General features: G+C 31.7%; 2 protein-coding genes across 3 annotated transcripts; one reads left to right on the top strand and one right to left on the bottom strand.

Annotated features, from left to right (window-relative positions):
* Nucleotides 1-558: 558 nt before the first annotated feature.
* On the top strand, nt 559-1,977 carry LOC124946041 (fasciclin-like arabinogalactan protein 21). The gene has a single exon (XM_047486596.1). It carries the CDS (start codon nt 891-893, stop codon nt 1,923-1,925), a length of 1,035 nt encoding a protein of 344 aa, XP_047342552.1. The 5' UTR covers nt 559-890; the 3' UTR covers nt 1,926-1,977.
* A 9,792-nt stretch (nt 1,978-11,769) lies between these two features.
* LOC124945953 (G-type lectin S-receptor-like serine/threonine-protein kinase At4g03230) lies at nt 11,770-21,148 on the bottom strand. Of its 2 annotated transcripts, none has more exons than XM_047486494.1 (8): nt 19,808-21,148; nt 18,114-18,584; nt 17,874-18,020; nt 13,114-13,310; nt 12,834-13,044; nt 12,515-12,752; nt 12,281-12,431; nt 11,770-12,198 (listed from the first exon to the last, which is right to left on the bottom strand). In XM_047486494.1, exons 1-8 carry the CDS (start codon nt 21,081-21,083, stop codon nt 11,887-11,889), a joined length of 3,003 nt encoding a protein of 1,000 aa, XP_047342450.1. In that variant the 5' UTR covers nt 21,084-21,148; the 3' UTR covers nt 11,770-11,886. The 2 variants fall into 2 exon arrangements, with proteins under 2 accessions (XP_047342450.1, XP_047342449.1); XM_047486493.1 differs by having other exon boundaries at nt 17,874-18,023.
* Nucleotides 21,149-24,665: the final 3,517 nt, after the last annotated feature.

The raw sequence follows: 24,665 nt of genomic DNA on the forward strand, positions 1-24,665 counted from the left end.
TTATATAATTAATTTGTTAAATAAAATAAAATAATATTGAATTATAATTGAATTAACTTTTTTTATTACATAATATTAATTATATATATATATATATATCTTTTTCTTTGTTTGTTGCCTTCATTATTTATATATTAATATTTTTTATTTCATCATTCACTTTTTATAATTTATATTTTATTGAATTTAATTTAAGAATTAATGACATCTTAGAAAAAGGTCTTGCCCTTTCTCTTCTCCACTCTCACAGGAAAATAACTCTCTCTCTCTTTCTTCTGTGCACACACTGTCTAAGAGGCCCACCGACCTTTACTAAAATCTCCGGTTCTCTCTCTTCCTCACCATCTATCTCTATATATAATATACCCATTAAGCTCAGATCACATCGAATATAGAAATCCGTTCAATACATTGTTTCAAATCAAATGGCTAACATCCAATTTCTGCTTCTTTGCTTATTATTACTAGTTCAAATCTTTCTAATTCAATCAACCGCCATCAGAACCGCCAATGACTCGCCGGAGGATCAGTTAAATGATATTCAAACAATAGCAGAGGGAGAGGGTCCGGTGGCGTCTGCGGCTGCGGCTGGACCAGAAACGACCAATAGACGAATGAATAAACATCACTCCTCAGACAAGTCGGTGGCTGGAGGCGGCGTTATCCTTGGTGGCCTATTCACCGCCTTATTCTTTGCCGTTTATTCTTATTTACGGGTTACCAGACGCCAATCAAACGAAGACAATAGTTAAAAGATTTTCCCTCAAATTACTTTTTATTTTTACGTTATTGTAAATATTTTTGATATATATATATTTATAGCAAGATTCTGCGAATTTTCTCTTATATTTCTCTCTCATCTTCTTGGCTGTTCTTCTGTTCTGGCTTTAATGGCGACTGAACCTTCTTGTTCACATTGGTGGCACTGTCCAATCTATTTCGTGATTTCACTAACCCTCGCTGTGATTTCCATCTCCTCATCGTTTCGTCCAAATACAAACAAAGCAATTGCTCCCAACAGATTCATTCTCAATAATACACTATCTCTCAATGCATCTCTCTCTCTTCGCCGTAAAGGATTCTCTAATATAGCTACTCTCCTTAATGTTTACCCGGAGCTCTTACTCATATCGCCGGAAACCACCATTTTCGCCGTCGATGACGCTATCATCTCTAGTTTCTCTCTATATCCTACTGTCCTCAAACAGCTTTTGCGATACCACGCTTCTCCTTCTAATCTCCCCATGAAGGATCTACTCAAGATGAAGAAGAATTCTTGCTTGCCGACGCTTCTCGAATCGAAGAACGTTGCGGTTACTAAAATTGATACAGGAAAGGGTTCAATCGAGATTAACAATGTCTCGATTTCGCATCCGGATTTGTTTCTTGGAGATTCCATCTCGATTCATGGAATTCTTGGAGCTTTTTATTTGCCGGAAAATGAAGATCGGAGCTTTCGACGATCACCCACTTGTGAAAGTAATGTTTCAGATTCTAAACCGAAGATCAACTGGGAACGGATAGTTCGATTACTGGGTTCGAATGGATTCGTTTCATTTGCAATTGGGTTGCATTCTGTTCTTCCTGGGATTGTTCGAGACTACTCTGGTTTGAGTTCAGTAACGGTTCTTGTTCCTACAAGTTTCTCTTTTGTGGCGGCTTCTCCTTCGTTGTTGGATAGAATTGTAAGATTTCATATTTTACCAGTGAGATTGACTGAGAAGGAAATGGGTTTGTTGCCGGAGAAATCATCTCTCTTTACCCTGCTTCGATCGCATAACATGACCGTGACTGAAAACGTCGAGACGGCGACAGTTTTGGCTTTAAACGAAGTGGAGATCATTAGAGGTGATGTTTATTTGTGTGATGAGTTTGTAATTCATGAGATTTCTCGACCTTTTCAGTTAGATGAATTTCTTAGTTGATGAACAAATACCATGTGTAGTTGAAATGAGAATGAAATTGGAGCATTCTACTCATTAATTGAAAATTTACACTTTGATTAGTCTTTATTTTTTTTTCTAAAAAGATTTAAATAATTTAAAAATAAAATATTATGAATATTAAATAAAAAGTAAACATTCGATAAAAAGCACGTTAATCCAATTATGTAGTACATATGAGGACTGAAAATGAGCCGAGCGGATTTAAGTTAGCTCAAGCTCGAATCGATTAAATATTTATTAGCTCGAACTATAGCTCGATCGAGTTTATAAATTAAAATTCGAGCTCGACTCGATTATTTACCTACAAACTTGACTCAAAATGTTTGAACTAAATTAAAATTTCGAGCTAGAGTTTGAACAAGATCTCGAACTCAAACCAAATTTATTTTTAAAATTAAATATCAAACTTTCAAAATTATTCAATATTTATAACATTTTAAATATTATATTTCAAAATGAAAATATAAAACAATAATAACTATTCAAAATTCTAAAACATTATACTTCTAACATCAAATCACAATTACTAATTAAAATTCTAAAATTAAAAATAAAACTATATAAATTATTTGAACATTTAATATATTAATCCTTTTAAGTACATGCGTTCACTAATATGAAATGTTTAAACTTAAAAATAATTAATATAAAATATATATATTAAAATAAATAACTAAAATTTAATTTAGTAAATAACAAATAAAGAAAATTCTAATACTAAAATTACTTTTTTTTTTCTTTATCTTAATATTATATATTGGTATAGTATAAATTATATCAATAATGTTTTAGTGTTTTAATAGGGTGTTTTTTTATATTTTTACTATTGGTATTAATTTATACCCTATATAATTTATACTTCATATTTAGTATAAAATAATAACTGATCCTTCCTAAGTATAACATTAATTTTATATATATCATTTAATTTTTAATTTCTCATTATACTCTTTATTAATAATATATAATAATTATTATATAATATATAAATATATTTTATTTAATTTTAATATTTTATTATAAATAATCATTTTTAATATAAATATTTTAAAAATATTTCAATATTTTAATTAAAAAATATTTTTTATTTTTATAACAATAATTTTATTAATTATTATTTTATATATTTACTTATATTATAAATAATATTTTAATTTTAATTTATTTTATTACAATTATTAATTATATTTAAATTAAATAAATATAAATTATCATTTATATTATAATTAATTTTTTATATTTTAATTAAAATTATGTTAATTATTAAATAATAGCGATACAATAATTTATAATAATAATAAACAATATTATTTATAATATAAATAAATAAAAATAATAATATTAATAATAAAAATAATTTTAAATTAATATTTATACAAGTTATATTACATTCTTATAATATATATATATATATATCAAACACAAAATTATAAACCATATACAACTTATACCATTTCTTATAATTCATAGTTTCACACTAAACATCAATAACCTATACAACTTATATCACCCTATATTATTTATACATCGTTACAATTTATACCCTATATAATTTATACCCTATATAATTTGTACCACTTACCAAACGCTACCATACTAATTATTATATACATACTATTTACTTTTATTATAGGTAATATTAGGGCTGCAAATGAGCCGAGTCGAGCTCGAATTTGCTTGAACTCGAACTCGACTCGATTTAGTATTTATTAGCTCGACTCGAACTCGAGCTCGAACGAGTTTATAAATTTGAGCTTGAGCTTGACTCGACTATTTACCTATAAGCTCGGCTCGAACTCAAGCTCGAATTCAAGATCGAGTTCGAGCTCAAACTCAAGCTCAAGCTCGAATTCAAGCTCGAACTCAAACTAAAATTTATTTTTAAAATGAAATATCAAACTTTCATACATATGCAACATTTAAAACATAATATTTAAAATTGAAAATATGAAAAAATTATAACTATTTAAAATTCCAATTCATAATAATCCAAAAAGCATTCAACCACAATTACTAGTTCCCTAAAATATAAAATTCTAAAATTAAAGTACAATACTATATTAATTATTTGAACTTTCAATATATTAATATTTTTTAAGTCACGTTCTTCAAGCATAGCACAAGTACACCTACCTGCATTTAAACTAAAAAATAATTAATATAAAAAATACATGTTAAAAGAAATAACTAAAATTTAACTTACTTTAAGGTTTAAGGGTAGATACGAACAAAAACAAATTCAGCCTATTTTTTATTAAATATTATTATATATAATTAAATTATTTGGGATACAAATATAACAAGAATTTATTGACTTATTTATAAAAAGAATCTATTAATTTATTTATATATTACAATATATTATTAATATTATAAATTCATTTTTTCTCACAACATATTATATATAATATATACTAACCTTTTTTATCTCTTCATAATATATACAAAATATATACTAACATTTTTTTTTTATCTTTTATTATATATAATATATTAATATTTCAATATATAATATAATATAATATAATATTGTTTACCATAATAGTGTTTTTCTATATAGATCTATGATCAATATATATTAAAAATATTTTTCTATATAGATCTATGAACACTATTAATATATATAATAAAATTTTTCCATATAGATCTATGAACAAATAATATATATAATAGTGTTTTTCCATATAGAGAACGATCTATATAAGCACAAATTTTTCATAATACAAAAAAAAAATCAGAGTTATTTAAAAGGATGGGCAATAACTATAGTAGAAATGAAAATATATTTTAATTTACCTGTATGTTTCTTGTGAATGAATGAGAGAAATAGTGTAGATGAGAGATAACATAAAAAAATGTATTAACCTATTATGAATCAGTGAAAATAATGATGAAGATTAAAGAAGAAGAAATAGTGGAGAAAGAAGAAGAAGAAATGGTGAAGATAGAGGAAGAACAAGAATAAAGAAGAAATGGTGAAGATGAGAAAGAAGAAGAAACGATGAATACGAAAGAAAGAAGAAGAAAAAGAGATGAAGAGTCACTTATGATTGTTACATTAGAAATTAGGGTTTTGTTTTATGACAATATAATATAATAATGTGGATTATGGGCCTTCTATATGGGTTTTGAAAATAGAGAGAAAAAAAATTGTTTTAAATTTTAAGTTTTTTATATTAAATAAATAAATAAATATATTATATATTATTAGGCTCGAAAAAGCTCGACAAGCCGTCGAGCAAGCATTATATGGGCTCGAGTTCGGCTCGAATATTAAACGAGCCGGCTCGAGCTCGGCTCGAACTCGATCAAAGTCAAGCTCAAGCCGAACTTTGATCGAGCGGCTCGCGAGCAGCTCACGAGCGGCTTGACTCATTTGCAGCCCTAGGTAATATTAACTATTTTTATCTCTTTAAATATTATATATAATATACTAATTATTATATCCATAATATTTTCCTAATATATTTTTTTTATCTCTTTCAATATTATATATAATATAAATTTATTATATATATTATATATATATATATATTATATTAACATTTTTTTATTTCTTTTAATATTATATATATTATACTAGTTATTATATCAAAATATAAAATATTGTTCACAGTTTTTTTTATCATCAATCAATCATATTTTGACATAAATTAAAAATTAATAATTTTTTTTTGTATATATTCATATAACCCTATCTATAAAAGCATAAATTTCTCCTAATACATGAATAAAGTATGAACAAGACTTACCAACCAAATAGTGAAGAAGAAATGAGAGGTGAAGATCGAAGAAGAAAAAAAAATGAAGAGTGAAAGAAATTGTGATGACTGAAGAAAAAAAGATGAAAACTAAAGAAAAAGAGATGAAAAGTGAAAGAGATGGTGAAGACAAAAGAAAAAAAAGAAGAAATTGATGAGTCGTAAAATATAGAATATGACTATAAATTAGGAATTAAAGTTTACTTTAGAGATTGTGAGCCTTCATATGGATTTGGAGAAAGAGAAAAAAATTTGTTTTAAATTTTAAATTTAATATAAAATAAAATAAAATTATATATTAGGAGACTCGAAAAAGTTCGACAAACCATCTAGCAAACATTATATGAGTTCGAGTTCGTCTCGAATATTAAACGAGTCAAATCGAGCTCGACTCGAACCCGGTAAAAATCAAGCTCAAGTCAAACATTAACCGAACGGTTCACGGGCGACTTTACTCATTTGCAGCACTATAATGGATCACTATTGCTATTGTGTTTTAGTGAGTCTAACCATTCTTGTTGAATTTTTATTGGTGCAAAATTTTGATATAAGAGTTATGAAACTTTAAAAATAATTTTAAAAATAATCTTATTAGTTATTGGTCATAAACAATTAAGGATTAAGTATTTGTTGGGTCAAATTATTTTGACTAACGCTTCCTTTGATAGACTTCTCTAATGTATAGGCTATATCGTATTCGGAGAACATCATCATCCATTAGATTAGCCTAGGTGACAAAAGAGATTGTTAGAAAATAAGTGGATTGGATCCAGTCTTGATACCAACTTAATGGGGGTGGGCTTTCATATAGTGTCTCATTTATTTGATGACCCATGCAAGTGCCCAACAGATTTTCTCGGCTAGAGTGTAATTTAGACCACATCCAATCATCCTTTTACATATATAGTACACAACTGTTTTGAGTTTGTCCTCATTTTCTTGAGCCAACAGACTTCCCATGGATGTGTATGTTATAGTAGATGAGAGGTATGTCGGCTTTGGGCGACATGAGTATGGTAGGGGATTTTAAATAATTCTTTAATCTGTCTAAAGTTTGTTGACACTTCTCATCCCATACAAACTTTTGGTCTTTCTTCAGCAGCTTAAACAGCGGATCGCATGTCATAGTAATCTTACTGACAAATCGACTAATTTATTAGATTTTTCCCAAAAACCCTCGGACCTATCTTTCATTTCGAGGGAACGGTATAGTCGTGATTGCTTCAATCTTAGAGGAGTCAGTTTTGATTCCCCTCTATGTGATTTAGAAACTGAGCATTTTATCAACTGTGACTCTGAAGGTACAATTCTTTGATTGAATCTTAGCTGATATTTCCTTATTCGTTATAGGAATTTCTTGAGGTTTTTGGCGTGTCCTTGCCTATCCTTTGATTTGATGGTCATGTCGTCGACATATTTTTACACTTCCTTGTAGATCACGTCATGGAGGATCATGGTGGTTGTTCTTTGATATGTGACTCCCACGTTCTTAAGACCGAAAGAAATGTCACGATAGTAGAAGGTTATTACTTCTGTTATGAACATAGTCTTTTCCTTGTTTTGTGGGGCCATCAGTATTTAGTTGTATTCTGAAAATTCGTCCATGAATGAAAGCAATTAATGACTGGAAGCATGATCGACTAGTATGTCGATGTGTGGTAGCGGGAAGTAATATTTACGGCTGGCCTTATTTAGAATCCAATCATTTACGTAAATGCATATTTTCTTGTCTTTCTTTAGAACGGGGACTACGTTAGTAATCTAGGTAGGATATTCCACTGCCTCGAGAAATCCATCTTCGATTATATTTGAGGAGGTTTGATGATATTGTTTTCCTGAAGAATCTTCATGACCTCACTTAGAGGCATCCCTAGGTTGTCGAAGGTCTTTGGGCTCTTGATGCCTTTAGAGGTGTTGGTTTAGTAGGAGTTGTGATGAATATCTTAGCATGTGGAGGCTTATTTAGACTCGCTTATTGAGGAGAGTGTTCCTTCTAGACAATCGTTACCTGGTGTATTTCTATCTTTTTTCTTGGGAAACGACTAGGAGGTGGGGAAGCTTTGATCGCTTTTCTCTCTTTCCTTTCTTTTTCGATTGCATCATCAATATTATTGTCGGTCTCAGTAATTTTTTTTCATGTTTTGGAAGTTTTGACGGCGAATCGAACAGAATATCGTCTGTTAATGCTTTCCAATATCATGTCTATATGTCGCTGTTTGCTCGGGAGGGAATCAATTACCTCGGCGACAGATTTCTATCTTTCGTTGAACATAACGAATTTCTCATTTATCATTGTTTGATATTCTTCAATCTATTTTCTGTTCAATTGAGGTTGAAATGCATGGAGAAGCATTTTATGAACGTTGTAGTCAGTTCCTCGGTGGTTTGCAGATATACTTTATTTTTCTGGTGGTACCAACGTAGGGAGGCATCATCGAGGTATTGGGGAAATAAGTGGAGCATTGTCAGCTCTTCGAGTCACAATGGGGTCATTCGTAGACATATACATCTTAAAAAAATAGATGAATCGCTTTTTCCAATGTATATGGATAGGGCTGGTAGTTTGACGCTTAGTGGGATGATTGCTCGTTCGACATTTTTCATAGCGTCTTTCCAGTCATAGTGTTCCTCAGTGCTTTTTCCCTTTGCTATTTCAAATTAATAATAAAGATAATTAATTTTGTTCAAATATAAATAATACAAGGATTTGTGATAATCAAACAACAATTTGATTTTTATGAAATTTGTTGTTTAAAATTAATTAAAAATAATTAATTTAACGATTTTTTATTTGAAGACGTAGTAGTCAAATGATTTTCGAAAAATCAATAAAATGTGAACGTGTACAAACGTATTTTTCACCAGAGTTTCGTTTTGGCTCAAAGTTTGGTGATACTCAGGAAAATACTTTTGCGCTTCATCCTCTGTACCCCTTTTAAAAACGGTCTCCACTTATAAATTTGACTTTTGAAAATCGGTTGTATAACGTCTTAGTTTTGAACGATTATTATTTTGGTCTTAGTCATGCTTCTAAGTTTTTGCGTTATTTAAAATATTGTAACAACAATATTTAAATGATGGTATATGTTGCGGATGACGACTAGGGAGGAAAATACCTTAAAAACATCAGTAATTTTAAAGTTGTTAGGGTGTATACATAAATCCTAAACAAGCCTTTATCAAAAAATAATTTGTAAAAATATCCCAAAAATATTTTAAAATCATTTTATAATTTTTTTAGATTTTTAGAAAATGGTAAGGTTTCAAAACTACAAAAAATTATTTTACATTTTGAAAATGGAAACCATGCAGGCCTTAGGACCGATGTCCTTCGGTCTCGGGCTCATTTTATCAGTCTGGGTCTAAAAACCCTCGGTTCGGGTCGAGCAGCCTCTCGGTCGAGGCTCGGGATATTCGGTCGGGGTGTTAAAGTCCCTCAGTTAGGGTGTTGAGGACTCTCGATCTTCGGCTGAGATTATCGGTCATGGTGTAAAAACCCTCGATCCAAGGTTAGCTCGGGGGGGGGGCTAACTCTCTCGGTCCTAAGTTTGAGAATTCTCGGTAAGGGTCGAAATTCCTCGTTCTTAAGTTAGACCTCTCAGTCATGGGTTAGACCTGTAGGTCCTGAAATTAAAAAATCTCGGTCGGACCTATTGGTCTAGTCAAAATTCTCGGTTCTAGGCTAAACCCGTCGGTACTCAAAAACATTAAAATTGTAGGTTTTTCTATTTTGATTGAGGCTTAAATTCTTCGATCCAAGGGCCTATGTACCTTCACAAAGCTCCTAGGAACATTTAGAACATCATCTGAAGGTATCCATCGACATGGATGATGATCAATTTATTTAAAACAGTTTGTAGCAAAAAATCGAGTTTTTGGTTTTAAAGTTGTCTTAAAGTAAAATGAGTTATCCAATAGCTTCCTTATACCTCAATACTTGATTGGTACCAAATCAAGAAAAATAGATGCTCATTTGGACCAATTCAAGAACTTGAAATTTTTATTTAATTTAAATTTTTTGATTTTGATCAAACATGATCGGGATGGATCAAACATGATCCAAATAGTTGTCCAACATCATTACAATCACGTTGGGAAACTTTATGGATTGTGATCCTCAAAGATTATCCCAAGAACAGGAAACCTAATTTTTGAATTTTAGAAATTCAAATTTAAATTTTTCTGTTTAAGGTTGTTTCTAACATAAACAGAAAGCTTGAAAATGATCCTAGTATTGATTTTCAATCATAAAATTCAATAACCAGAAAACATACAAGCTTATGAAATTTAAAATAAAAATATTTCAAATTCAATATGAAAATATGAATTAGATGGTGATTGAAATCTTACCAAGGACTGGAGAACACTCATAGGACCTTAGGGAATTTGTTAAAATGCTCGGATCCAAGCTTTAAAACCTTATGCAAAGATTTCAAATAATCTGAAAGCTTAAAGCTTTAATGGCAGATTTCTGAGTTTCTTTGATTTGAAGCTGGAGAGTGGATCTCTTGGCTTCAAATTTGTTTAGGTAGGTTATTTATAGCCACCGAAGTCGGTCGTGGCCTTCAAGTGGATCGAATATGCCAAAAGTCATTAATGGAATTTTGGTTTTTTCTTGAACAAACTTCCCGGAATATGGATGATTCATTCCTACTAATGTATGGGAAATGATCACCGAAGTAGGGTGATCATTTCACATTTCGAATTAGCCGAAAAGGTGGACTATCGGTTGAGTTCCATCTTAGAAAAATCAAAGATTAGATTGCATCCTTATCCCTCCAGCGATCGCGACGAAAAAGATGATCGGGGCTTGAAACGGCGTCGTTTCATGAGCGTTTGGCGATCAAGGGGCATTCCGTTAGAGGTCCATCAAGCGTCGTTGTGTTTCGGGTAGTTCACACTAGATAGTCGTGTGTTGGCTAACAAGTGTTAGTTGATCTCCTACTTCTCGGTCGTGAGCTCCTTTGGATGCATCGGGCTACGCGGGCGCGTCTAGAGCTTTGGATGAAAATCCAGCATTGATCCAATGGATTCGGTCGCGATTTTAGCTTTATTTTCGAATTTCGGCAACACCCGATTGCGATTTTTTTTATTAAAATCTTAAGGATTTGTTTGAAAATTATTTTTCTTTCACCCTTTGGGCTTTAATTTTGATCTTTATAAATACACAAATATTAAAATAAATATGAAAAATATTTTGCCATTTTTTTTTGTGTGTGTATTTTAGGATTAAATAAACAATTTTTGGGTATAAAATATGTACAACATTAAAATATTTCATCTTAATTTATTTATTTTGCTACCTTGATTTTTTTAAAATTATTTTTGAATATAAAATTAGTATAATATTTATCCCAAATAATTTTATTTTTTGTTTTTGGTCATTACTCTTAATTAATTAGATTTAATTATCCCAATAATTAATTATTTAATTAGATTTTTGGTCATGGGTTAACTATTTTGATTTTAGTTATTTGAAAATAAATCAAAATAATTATTTTAATATTATAAATTAGGTATCTTTAATTTTTATTATTATTATTATGACACTTAATAATTAATTGTATTTATAATTTTTTGTGTAAATGTATAATTAATATGACTAATAATTCAAAATAAACAATTGAACTTACAATCAAAAAACTCTAACATTATAAAAATAAAAATAAAAATAAAAATAAAAACTTATAAAAATAAATAAATGTCGAAATTCTTGGTTATATATTGATAAAAAGATATTTGATTTTAAAATATAAATGTCAAATAACTTAGATAGAGTATTATACATATAATTAATAAGTTCCTAGTTCAATATTTATATTTTATTATTTTAAATCTTATATTTTTTTTATTAATTGTTGCAGCAGGTTTCGATGCGGATCCACTCAAACAATCAATCCGACTCATTTATTCTGAAAAAATGTATCGTGCATAGTACTGATAGTAATATGAAGATTCGATAACCTAGTAATAAATATTATTAATTATATATATTATGTTGAAATCCAAAATCAGAAACTAGTATACATTTTAACTCAAAAGACTAGAAATTTATTAGTCCAAACAAAATAGTCTTCATAATTTGTGAACACCTATGTCCAATACAATAAAATATGAATACCTTCTTCTATCAAATAAGAAACATAGATTACATACAACTCATTCTTCAAATTCATATTTCATCGCCCTTCTTCGAATTCATTTGTTAATTTGCTGGTCGAATTGATTTCAGGTTTACTAGAATTCGAAGATTCATCGTTTCTCAACCATTTCTTCACAACAAAAGCTGGTTGTTTGGGGATTGGAAGAGTGGCGGTTTCATTTCCAAGTGTAAAAACAACGTTGGACATGGTAGGACGATCGCCTGGATCTTCTTGCACGCAAAGAAGACCAACATTTACGCACCTCAACACCTCTCCTCTATTACACGATTCAACCAATGATTGCTCCAACAAGCTGAATATATTCTCCTCCTTCCATAAGTTCCACGCCTATATCACATGTCACAAGAGTTCTAGTCGTTACACTTAATAAATTATTAAAATGGTAGGAAAACAAGAATCACAAACTTACATAGCCTAGTAGATTCACATCTTGTTGAGAATAGTAAAATCCTGTATTTTTTCTTCCACTAATAATTTCGAGCACTATAACTCCAAAACTGAACACGTCAGACTTGATTGAAAATAATCCTTCTAATGCATATTCTGGCGACATATAACCACTAAAAAACAAAAGAAAATCATATCAAAATATATAGTTCATGATTGATTCACATTAGAACATTGTTCCATTGCATGCACTTACTAGGTTCCAACGATCCTCATGGTGTTTGCTTCTGTTTCCGAACCCCTAACTATTCTAGCCAATCCAAAATCTGATATCTTAGGATTCATCTCGTCGTCCAACAAAATGTTGCTCGTTTTTAGATCCCTATGAATGATCCTCAACCGAGAATCTTCATGAAGATAAAGAAGTCCTCGGGCAATTCCCATAATAATTTCAAAACGTTTATTCCAGTCTATAGTCAAGCAAAGTGTGGAATCTTCAAGAAATACATTATAAAGATAAATTAGAATACTTTTGAGTTGTTGCAAGTACTAAAATTGAAGTTAAGATTGCTAACCAAATATGAAAGCGTCCAAGCTTCTATTTTTCATGTATTCATATAGCAAAAGCTTCTCGTCGCCCTTCACGCAATAACCTAAAAGCCTAACTAGGTTTCTATGTTGTAACTTGGCAATCAAGACAACCTCGTTTTTGAATTCTTCCAATCCTTGAACAGATTTACTCGACAACCTCTTCACTGCCATTTCTTGTCCTCCGGGAAATATACCCTAGGAAACAAACAATTAACTGTAAGTAGTAACTAAGTTAAAAAAAACTATGTAATATTCATATACAACCTTGTAAACAGGGCCAAAACCGCCTTCGCCGAGTTTATTCTCGTCGGAGAAGTAATTTGTAGCTTCTAAAATCATTTTCAAATCCAAAAAGGGAACATCGATGCCTTTCTTGTCTTCCTCGTTAAATTCTCCAGTATCCATCAAATCCTTTACTCCTTTTTCTGTATTGTATAGGCGTTCTAAACGTTCATCGCTCTCTATAATGATAAGAAACTTTCATGCTAATTAGAATAATGAGTTTATATATAAATGAGATAAAATTCAGAAATAATAATTTAAGTTAGGTAACTTCAAAATTTTGATGTACACCTTATTTATTTATTTTTTTAAAATCATAACTTTTTTATGGTCCTAAATTAGCGTTGAAATTTGTAAAAACTGAAAAAAAAAAAAAATATGTATAATAACGTGACTTTAAAAATTATTACACTAGTAGGTAAAAAAATAATAATATTATTATTTTAAAATGTTGGAATATGTTTCTAACTTTATACATTTATGTTAATTATTTTAATAAATTATTTATTTATAATAAATTATTATTGTACATAAAATAAATAAACACAATTTAAAAATAAAAAATATCCACAAATTATAAAAACACTTGAATAATCATATCAATTAAATTATAAAAATAATTATCATCCAAATAATCATAATCAAACAAACTCTTACAAAAATAATAATAATGATTACATCTAGAAGCTTGTTTGATATTAAATATTTTATAAAATTTTATTCAAAACTTTAACTTATATTTCACTTCATCTATCATATCATTTTCATTAATTTATTCATGAAATAATAAAATATTATTTATTTCATATATTCTCTCATTTCTCTATTTCATATATCTAAAAGGTGAAATAATTAATAAATTTTAAATATTAATTGATGTAAAAATTAAATCAAATAATTTTTTATCTAAAATCTCAAATAAAATAACATAAAATAATTAAACATGCTCAAATATTATTAATCACTCTCAAACTCTCTCCCTCAAATTATAAAGTAATAACGTTCGTGATACTGTTATATTATCGATATATTATTTAATTAATAAAATAATAATTTATTATTTTACATGTATAATAATAAAATATAATTTTATTAAATATTGTTAAATTTCAAAATTCAAATTCTATATAGTAGGGTTCATTTATTGTATATGTTGTTAAAGTATAATCCATTGTAAAATATTTTCTATTCTCAAAGTCATTTAATATGTATTGTAAATGGTGTAATATCCTATGTTATAAGATGATTTTCATCTCAAAATATTCATCTTCAAGTACATACATACAGTACACAATCTTCCACTACTCTTCTATCTTCTTTCTTCTCTTCTTCTCTAATGAGCCTTATATTACTCTTTTCTTTCTTGTTATATTAATCTTTATTAATGGTTTCCCATCTCAAAGGGTGAAACATACAACCATGACATGTGAAATTCGTAAAGCATTGTGCGAGTAGAAAAACGAAAATTCAGCTTCGTTTCAAAAAGAGGTACAAAAATAGATTTCTGAAAAATTAACATCCAGATTAGTCAAATGACAACATCGAATACAATTAAGCGGTCATCGTAATATCTCTCGGCTGACTTGACGAAACTTGATGCCAAACGACACAAATCCGCAAAGTTTTCAACTCTAGAAAAGGCTTTATATGAATGGGTTCTTCAACATCAATAGCGGATAAATATATCGGGAGAGTTAATTCAAGAGAAGGAAAAAGATTTTATGAAAATATTGTATGGTGATTGTTAGATAAATTCAGACCGGTTCAAATAAACCTAACTTAAATAAACTTTCCATGCAGGAACAAGGAACCGGACCGGATGAACAAGAGAACCGACTGAAGAAACCTAACCGGTCAAGCTACCAAACCGATCAAGAGTATTCGGAACGTGACCGCACAAAGAAAGGATCGGCCAAAGCTCAAAACCGGAATCATCAAACAGCCGATCATCCACAAGACAAGAATAACCGGAAGAAGTCCGGTTACATCACTACCAAAAGACATTCGGCCAAGTCAAATGACCGACCAGTACAAGAAGACAATTTAGGTATCTGTTGAGAATGATACCAAAGGAGCAGACTGAATACTTCCATATCCATGCAAGTCTGAGGAAAGACTGTAGGCTGCAGAAAACAGTACTACCGGATCCTTCTACTTCGGGATAAGCCAGAAAGGAAATCTTCAAAGTACAGACAACTGTCCAAACAGACAGTGCCTACATTGAGTAAAAGACAAACCCAGCAGGTTTGTCTTACAAACCGGAAGAACAGACCGGCAGGTCTGAGACATAATGCCAGGTCTGAGCTTGACCATCAGGTCTGAGGAAACGACCGCAGGTCTGAACCTCTGAAACACTGAATCACTGCACTTCTGATCAGCCAATCAGATTCAAGGCAGTGAAATATGACCGTTGGCATATTTCACCTATAAAAGGAGGCAGTTGCAGAAGAGTAAATGCGGGACAACGAGTGACTTAAGCGGGACATCAAGCTAGACAAGTGAAGCGTTGAGAGCATTTACTACAAGTGATAAAACCGTGTTATTCTAAGAAAGCCTAAGTGCTAAATTCTAAGTGTGTGTTACAATTTCGGTGTGAATTGTAAGAGTATTATCGAGCAGGAAATAAGTCTCGATCGGATTGTACTTGTATTCCTTAGTGAATATCCTTCTCGCGGCTTCGAGAGGAGGGGGTGACGTAGGAGTTTTATCTCCGAACATCCATAAAATCTGTCTTGTTATTTACTTTCTGCTGGCTTCATCATCTAACCGACTAACTTAACCACACCGCTCCAAACTGACTTTATACTAACCATACCGAATATCCAGATTACCGAAACCGACCCACCATTTCCAAATCTCCATCATCCAAAACCGATTCCGCCTATCATACAAGTGTGCCGCTTCAACCTGAAAGTAAACCTCTTCCGCGCTTGAACCTAGTTCAAGGGTTTGTGACAGGTTGTGTAGTATTGAAACCCCGGTGTTAATCTCTAACCGGATTAACCACCACCCTACGAGTGAGAACCGCTAACCGGTCCAACCCCCGGTCCACCAGCGGCGACCTAGATCCTAACAGTGATAATAGTCCAGAGTTTGATTACTCTCTTGGTTGGGTGGAGAGGTTTAAATCACGTCATGGTATCAAGTCTTTTAGGCGTTTTGGCGAAAGCGGGTCTATCAATATGGGAGATATGGATAGCAATTTGCCAACAATAAGAGAGAAACTAGGGTTGTTTGTCACGAAAGATGTTTTCAACATGGATGAAACTGGGTTGTTTTATAGATTACAAGATGATTATTCATTGGCTACAAAAACAACTTGAGGGAAGAAAAAATGACAAAGAAAGAATGACAATAGCCATTTGTTGCAATGAAGATGGGTTATAGAAAATGTCATTATGGTTCATCGGTAAGTTTGCAAAACCATGTTGCTTCAAAAATTTTGATTTACAAAGTTTAAATTGTCAATATCATGCCAATAAACGAGCGTGGATGATTGTAGTATTGTTTGAAGAATATGTTCGATGGTTCGACAAAAGGATGGATAAGGTGTTATTGGTTATTGAAAATTGTACTGCCCATCCAAAGGTAATTCAAGGGTTACAAAATGTTGAATTGTTCTTCTTACCACCCAATACAACTTCAACAATTTAGTCATGTGATGCAGGAATATAAAAACATTTAAGATGCATTATCGTCGTAGATTTTGTCATTCTATTTTAGAGGGTTTTGAGGCTGGGGAAATAAATTCAGAGAAGATCAATGTTCTGGATGCAATCAACATTGCTATCCCAGCTTGGATGAACGATGTTAAGACTACCACAATTGCAAATTTTTTTCAACTTTGCAAACTTCGTTCGGTAGAAAATGTGGTTTCACAGTCTTTAGAAGAAGAAGGTATTAAGGAATTAAGGTCAATAATAAATAGGTTACACTATCGTAACTCAATGAATGTGGATCAACTCTTGGATTATCCGGGTGAAAACGACACGACTGAGATTTTAACTGGTGAAGAAATCATAGAGGGTTTTAGAGAAAACAATCAAGATAAAGACAATGAGGATGATAGACGTATTTTGGAGCTTGTTTCTCGCAAAGAAGCAATTAGAACAGTAATGAAACTCAGTGATTTTCTCCTATAATATGATAGAAGCACCTCACAACATCATAAAGCTTTGCTAAAGGTAAGGGATGATATTCAAATGGATATAATTTTTATATAAAACAGACAACGATGGACTCATATTTCACTAAGACACTCTGAATTATTAAAAAAAAAAATAGTATATTATTACTTTATATATCGGTTGGAACCTATATGCGCTAAAAAAGTATATTACTTAATATATTTATCGAAATTATTACTATAGCTATTTGGACGAATCGAGAATGTAGGAATTTATTATTTTAACTAGGTTATAATTTTATCAAATATTATTTTATCAAGTATATATATATATAATTACAAAATTCTCGGTTGGGTTCAGCCCATATGTGCATCTGTCTCTAGATATAATCCATCTAACTTAAACAACTTATATCATTTCTTAGGTATAAATCTAAACATCCCCCGACTATTGTTATTAAGTAAAACTATTCTTAAGTGAGGAAATTCCGCTAATTAATTAAATAACAAAAAGGGTTTTTTTCTAAAAGAAAATATAAAAACATAAAGGACATCAATAAAAACATATAGTGTAGGGGCAGGTAGGAAAATTTGTAAAGAGTTGAAGGACTATTACCTCTTTTTCTTCTTCTGCTAATGGTTCTTCGATAAGCAAGACAGGAGAGAAGACCTAAAAGTAAAATACCAGAAACGACCGTTACCACTATAATTACCTCAATCTTGTTGAGTTTACTGAGTTTTGTGGTATTCGGATCGCCACCATCTTCTTGCAATAGAAGAAAACAAAGTTGTCATGAGTTTAATAATTATGTTTGAACATCAGAGAGTATAATTAGCCGGGGAATTAATTCATCACCTTTTGTGCAGATCAAACTCGTTCCATTCCATTTATAGTTTGGATTGCAAATGCATCTATGATTCTTACAATTTGAATTGGGCCAATCATGGCAATCTTGGCCAGAATTGCAGGTAGGTACCGGCGGCGGATCCCAAATGATATTAACAGTAGCAATCTGTGAACTAGATTTCAGAGTGCTGGAGAGGGATTCACAATTAACGGAGGAAAAGGGGTATTGTTTTTGCAGGTAATTCATCGTGTTGCTACAGTTGTCCGTAGTGGGTAGCTGGAGATAGAACCTACGATTTTCTTCATCAATTTTGATGACTGGTAAGGTTAAATTCGCTATTGTGAACAAAAGCTCGCCACTTGAAGTTGAGTTGTTGCAGGTGAAATTTGAGTAGTTAGGGTCGCCGCAATTTTCGCCGGTGCTGAGTGGATACGGGATTAAGTTGTATCCGCAATTCTCGCATTGCAGACTCCTCAATCCTAAGAAATGAAACAATAACATAAATACAATTATTTAAAGCGAGTAAAATACTATTATGAATGAAATATTTCATAATTCTTTATTTATTAATTATCATGTTTTAAAAATAGAGGATCTTAGGTATGTACCGTACTAGTTAAATATTGATGTATCAATTCTAGAAGTTAATTTTTATTTTATTATCAAGAAGTCAAATTTTATTTTATTATCATACTGGGGGAAAGCCCTTAGCAGCAGAAGTTACATGATCATCGGATAGATATGAATAACGAAACACCAGAACACCAATAGGCTTGAAGTGAACTATGTAGGACGGTTGAAGAATGAGACTGTAACTAGAGTGAAGAGATTGTGCTTCATTACACCTAAAGCTGGATTCATTCCTAAGGCTTAAGGTATCTTTATTTTTATTATCATTCCGATTTATCGGGTACTGGATCCGACGGGTATATAATTACCCGATTAAAGTGTGAATTTGTAAATTTTATTAAAGAGAAGTTACAAAATTAAGATAGTGTTATGAAAAATAATTATAATAAATAATTAAGTGTCTACCAGTATTGGACAATTGAGTAACTATTGTCATTCTTAGAATTAGATAAGCTTTTTCGAAAAATTTACATTTCTTCATATTGTGTTGGTTGTTATATTGAGTGTGTTTAGGATTTAGAATTGGATAAAGTCATTACCAAAAATAATTTTCAAAAAAAAAAAATACAAATATTGAGTGTTTGAAAAAAAATAAAACTTATATTTATCCAACCTTATTATCTACTCATGTGCATTCAACATGTTTATGAAATGTTTCCCAAATAAATCATATAAATTTATAAAAAAAAAAAATCATTAAATTCAATTTTAATTAAATATATTAAACAATATGTACAATATGCTAGTGCTTGTTAAAACTAGCTCAACTACTTCTTCTTCTACTCTTCTTTTTCTATACTATAGTAATAATATTGTCTTTTGAGAAAAAAGAGGCTAAGGGGCAAAAATAAGGATTAAACCTACTTTTTATTTTCAGATATTTTAGATTTATCATCAAAAACATTGTTCTACTTTTTACTTCAATTTTTCGGATGGATTCGGTTAGGTAAGACCGTATAAAACCATTATATTCTAGCTCAAATGGATATAGGGTGATTAATTAAATCTATGAGATAATAGTTTTATAAATAAATGAAAAAGAACTTTCAATGAAAAGAGAGGAGTTGCATACTGATGGCAGTGGCGGCAACTCGGACATTAATATCGTAGTCGGCAATATTAGAACTCTCCTCCATGTCAGTAAGATCAATGTTCCATATGAAGCATTCGCCATTGCTATTCACATCATCTTTCGTTGAGCGTGAGCTTGCCGAATTTCTGTACGCATAAGCTTTGCATTGGCGATTCGACAGACATTCGGTCTGGCATTCGCTCTCGTCTTTTGCATTGTCGAAATTTGTATCGTTCTCAATCACTTTCTTCACCTTAAGCTTCACAAACTTGTCATTACTCCCTTCCAGCGGTTGGGAAGGCGAACAATCCTCCGATGTTGATGAGGTCGGGTTGAATCCAGGAAGACAGCGACAGGGATATAGCACGTTTTCGCTATTACAGCTGGCGAATTGGCCGCAATATTGGTATATACTGCACGGATTACCCGGGTCCGGAGCAGACCAGATCAGTGTCATCGGATTCGTGCTCATGTCCCATAATTGAATATTCCCGGTCGAATTCATCACCAATCGACTTGACTCGTAATAACCGGCACTATTATTTAGCAACAAGTCGCGTACCGGCTCGAATAATTGGTCTGATCCGTAGGATAAGTCCGGGCTTTTCCAATTCGTGCTCGATTTGTTTTTTATAACCACCGAAATATTGCGTTTTCCCTCGTTACTATCATCCACTCTAAACGTGTACTCTCCTGTTCGATTACTATTACCTTCACACTTTGGCGCCCAAGAATTCAGCTCCATATTTCCGTCCATTTTCATCCCGGGAAGGAAAGTGTCCAACGGGTGCTCAAAGCTCTGCCAGAGCAGAGTCTCCGACGAATCATCAGTTAAAACCAAGTTGCCGGAATCTTTAAGCGTGAGAGTCCTCGAAACTCCGACAATCGAGTTTCCGGCCATGAAAGGAGTTCCACCATTACCGTCCTGTAACACTAGAGAGCCGTTTCTTAGAAAGATTAATGCACCTCCGCTTCTTGTTAAAATTGGAGAAACTGGGTTAGCTACCCAAACAAATGTTAACGGTTGTATATTCATATAGCGTATACCGAGGAACCAACAGATTCGTCTACCGTCTGGGTTGAAGAATCCAAGCTCAAATCTTTCATTACCGGATACAAGCGTGTTGGTACGGCGGCTACTCAACAGGTTAATGGAGTCCCCTGTTTTTAGGGTATCAGTGGCAGCCGCCGCCGGAAGACTAAACAAACATGTGGCCAGGAGGAAGAAGTAGAGGCCTGAATCTGATAAAAGACTATTACTAATACTAAGATTCATAACTCTGAATAAAAAATCATGTTATTAGACCGGAGAAAGAACAGAATATAAAGGCGATAATAGAGTTGACTCAAGTATAAGTCTTCGTCTTCTTTATCTTATTTGTATTTTTATTGGGAATTTAACAATAATATATGTGGCCAATTTTTTTTTTGAAAAGAATTGGTTATTTAAAAAATCTAAATAAAATCAATTTTCTAATTAATTATTTCTTAATAATTATATCACTCATTTCATTAATCAAAATATTAAAATATCTTATATTTTAGATTATTATTTTTTATTTTATTTATATATATTAATACCCTTTAAGTCATTTACCAAAAATAATCATCATTTTCTCAAAATCATCACCAATCATTATTATTTTCTCCCTCTAGATTTTTTGAAAAACCCCAATCCAAACAAGCCCTAAATTAAATAAAAAACATTTAATCACACCAACAAAACCATAACATATTAATTGTTATATTAAGGATGGCAATAATGTAGGCAGATTGGTGCAGGTGACTTTACTATTGTCGTTTTATTTTGAGAATTTTTTTTATTATCATTTTTGTCATGTCGGGTACAGTTTATATTATATTATTTAAAAAAAAATACATATAAGTTCAATAATTCATGCCTCATTGTGGCTAATAAAATAAAATAAAAACCACTCCTCATTTATTATTTTCTAAAGGAAATTGGAACCATGTATTATTATTATTATTTTAAATAATTTAAATTTGGATAAAATAAGTATAACATAATAATTATTAGGGAAGCGAGGATAATTAGGCACCATTCAGTCTTATTTTGGTTTCGGATAATCTGCTGTCTATATCATGTTTTTTAAATATAATTTTTTTTTATTAAAATGATATAAATATTAAATTTTTATATTAAGATGAATATATAAATTAAAATTTTTTTTTTGGGTTAGATTAAGGTTTTATTTGATTTAGGATTATCTATCATACTTGATTTCGATAATTGATTAAATGGTTTTGATAATAAATGAATAAAACTAAGTTCAATTATTATTAGTCATATCAATTATAAAAATATATATATTTAGATATTAATATCTTAAATGATGTAGTGGTAAGTATGTTCGTCTATCACGCGGGTGACCTGAGTTTTATTATTTCAGGCACAACTCAAAGTCAACGCGCGCGAGCAGACGTCTCAAAGTCAACGCGCGCAAGTAGACGGCGTTTAAGATGATCAGAGGCGTCTAAGAAGATGGACGTCTAAGATGATCAGAGACGTCTAAGTAGATGGACGTCTAAGATGATCAAATGCGTCTTAGCAGATGGACGTCCAAGATAAGACGTCTAAGTAGATGGACGTCCAAGATGAGACGTCTAAGATGAGCGGACGTCTTAGATGAGAAGATGAATGTCTAAGATGAGTCTGAAGCAGATGGCGTCTGAAGTTTGAAGTCTGAAGCAGCAGACATCTGGCAACAGAAGATTCGATCGTTGCTTATATCTCAACAAATGAACGACTGTCACGTACGATGTTATTCAAATTGTCTGTGCTGTAGTACATTGTACTACCATGATCTCAAGAATATATATATTCCTGTTGTACTACCTAGTATATCCAACGGAAAGAGGACACATGTCCATAAAGAAGATTTGTCCGTTGGTGTATTTCAAGTATATAAATAGTTACCCAAAAACAACAGATGAATTGCTTGCGAATACACAACTGAAACTTTCTCTCTTGGAATCACCAAATTTAAAGACTTTTGAATTCTTGAATCAACTTACTCCCTCTCTAGCTATTTTATTCTCAAATGTATTTTGTAATTTACTACGTAAAACTGAGAGATAAATTACTGGACTACCTGATAGTTATTACTAGTGTGTTGTATGTTGAACATAGGGTGTTTTGTTCAACAGTGTGTGTGCTAAAAGTTCAGAACAGGCGGTCAATTAAGTCCTGGGTTTCTGACTGGGTTTGTGTAGTGTGTTTTATACAAATCAAAGTCTTCTAGTGATTATCCTTCCTGTTGAGGAAAAGGGGTTACGTAAGAGTTTTATCTTCGAACATCCATAAAACTCCTTGTGGTCTTTACTTTCCTGTTCATTGCATTCATCTGTCTGACGCTTCAAATCCAACAAGTTGTTCTGCACTTGAACTTGTTAAAGAGGTTGTGAAGATTTGCAAATAATAGAAATAGATTTTAACTTCTAACATAGTTAAAATCCAATTGAAATCATAAGTTGTTCACAATAGTCAGACCCCATCTCTATTGTCAACACCGATCTTAACAATTATTATATAATATGAAGAAAAAAATATTAGTATTATTATAAATTTAATTTATTTATTAGTATTTAAAAAGATATAAAGACGATTCTTAAATGGACACATATCCATTCGAGACCATTCAATCGAAAGTCCTGGGGACATATTATAATTGTTAAGTAATGTATGGAGGTAGGCAACGGCCGATACCCGGCACTCCCACGGGCCACGACTCTGTAACATTTCATGCGTCTTGAGTTTGATTTTTTTGGCTCGTCTGCCTGGCTCGACCCGACCTATCCGTGAAAAAATAGACCAAAAAAATCGGTAACATTAACGGTAACATAAATAAGGTAACATTTTTACAAACATTATAAATTTAATGTTTCTCTTCATTTTTAAAATCACTTATTCTTCTCTCAATTCTCATTTCTCACTTATTGAGTTTACTCTCAATACTCAATACTTTCATTTGTCACCAATGACAAAATTTGGAGGTTCTTTTTCTAGTGGTGCAGCATGTTCTCAACGAAGAAGACATATGATTTGAAGAGGATGAAATTCAGTGGAGGATAAAACCCAAGATCAAGTTTTAGATATGACCGGGCCTTCAATTGATACAACAGTGTTAACACTAACACTACAAGATGTCGAACTAGTGAGGTATGAAATCATTTTGATATATTAGAATAAGACACTACAACTATGTGTAAAACATGCTTACAAATGTGTTAGGATCTAGGTCGCGGCTGGGGGACCGGGGTTGGCCGGTTATCGCGTCTCACTCAAAGGGTGGTGATTAATCCGGTTAGAGATTAACACCGGGGTTTCAATACTACACAAACTGTCACAAACCCTTGAACCAGGTTCAAGTGCGGAAGTGGTTTGTTTCAGGTTGAAGCAACACACTCACAAGATAGGCAGAACCGGTTTTGAATAGGACAAGTTTGGAAATTGATGGGTCGGTTTTTGTAACTTGGTGATTCGGTTTAGATAGTGTAGAGTCGGTCAAAATGATGTAGGTCGGTTAGTACAACTCGGTTATAAAGTAAATCAGGCGGAAAGTAAATAACAAGACAAGTTTTTATGGATGTTTGGAGATAAAACTCCTACGTCACCCATTCCTCTCGAAACCGCGAGGAGGATATTCACTAAGGAATACAAATACAATCCGATCGAGACTTATTTCCTGCTCGATAACACCCGTACAATTTACACCGAAATTGTAAATACACACTTCAACTTTAGCACTTAGGCATTTTCTAGAGATAGAACACAATCTTATCACTTGTAAATTAATTGTTCACTGTGTCCCACATTTACTCCTCTTCAGCTCCTCCT

This window comes from Impatiens glandulifera, chromosome 7, assembly GCF_907164915.1.
Source record: "Impatiens glandulifera chromosome 7, dImpGla2.1, whole genome shotgun sequence".
Lineage (NCBI taxonomy): Eukaryota > Viridiplantae > Streptophyta > Magnoliopsida > Ericales > Balsaminaceae > Impatiens > Impatiens glandulifera.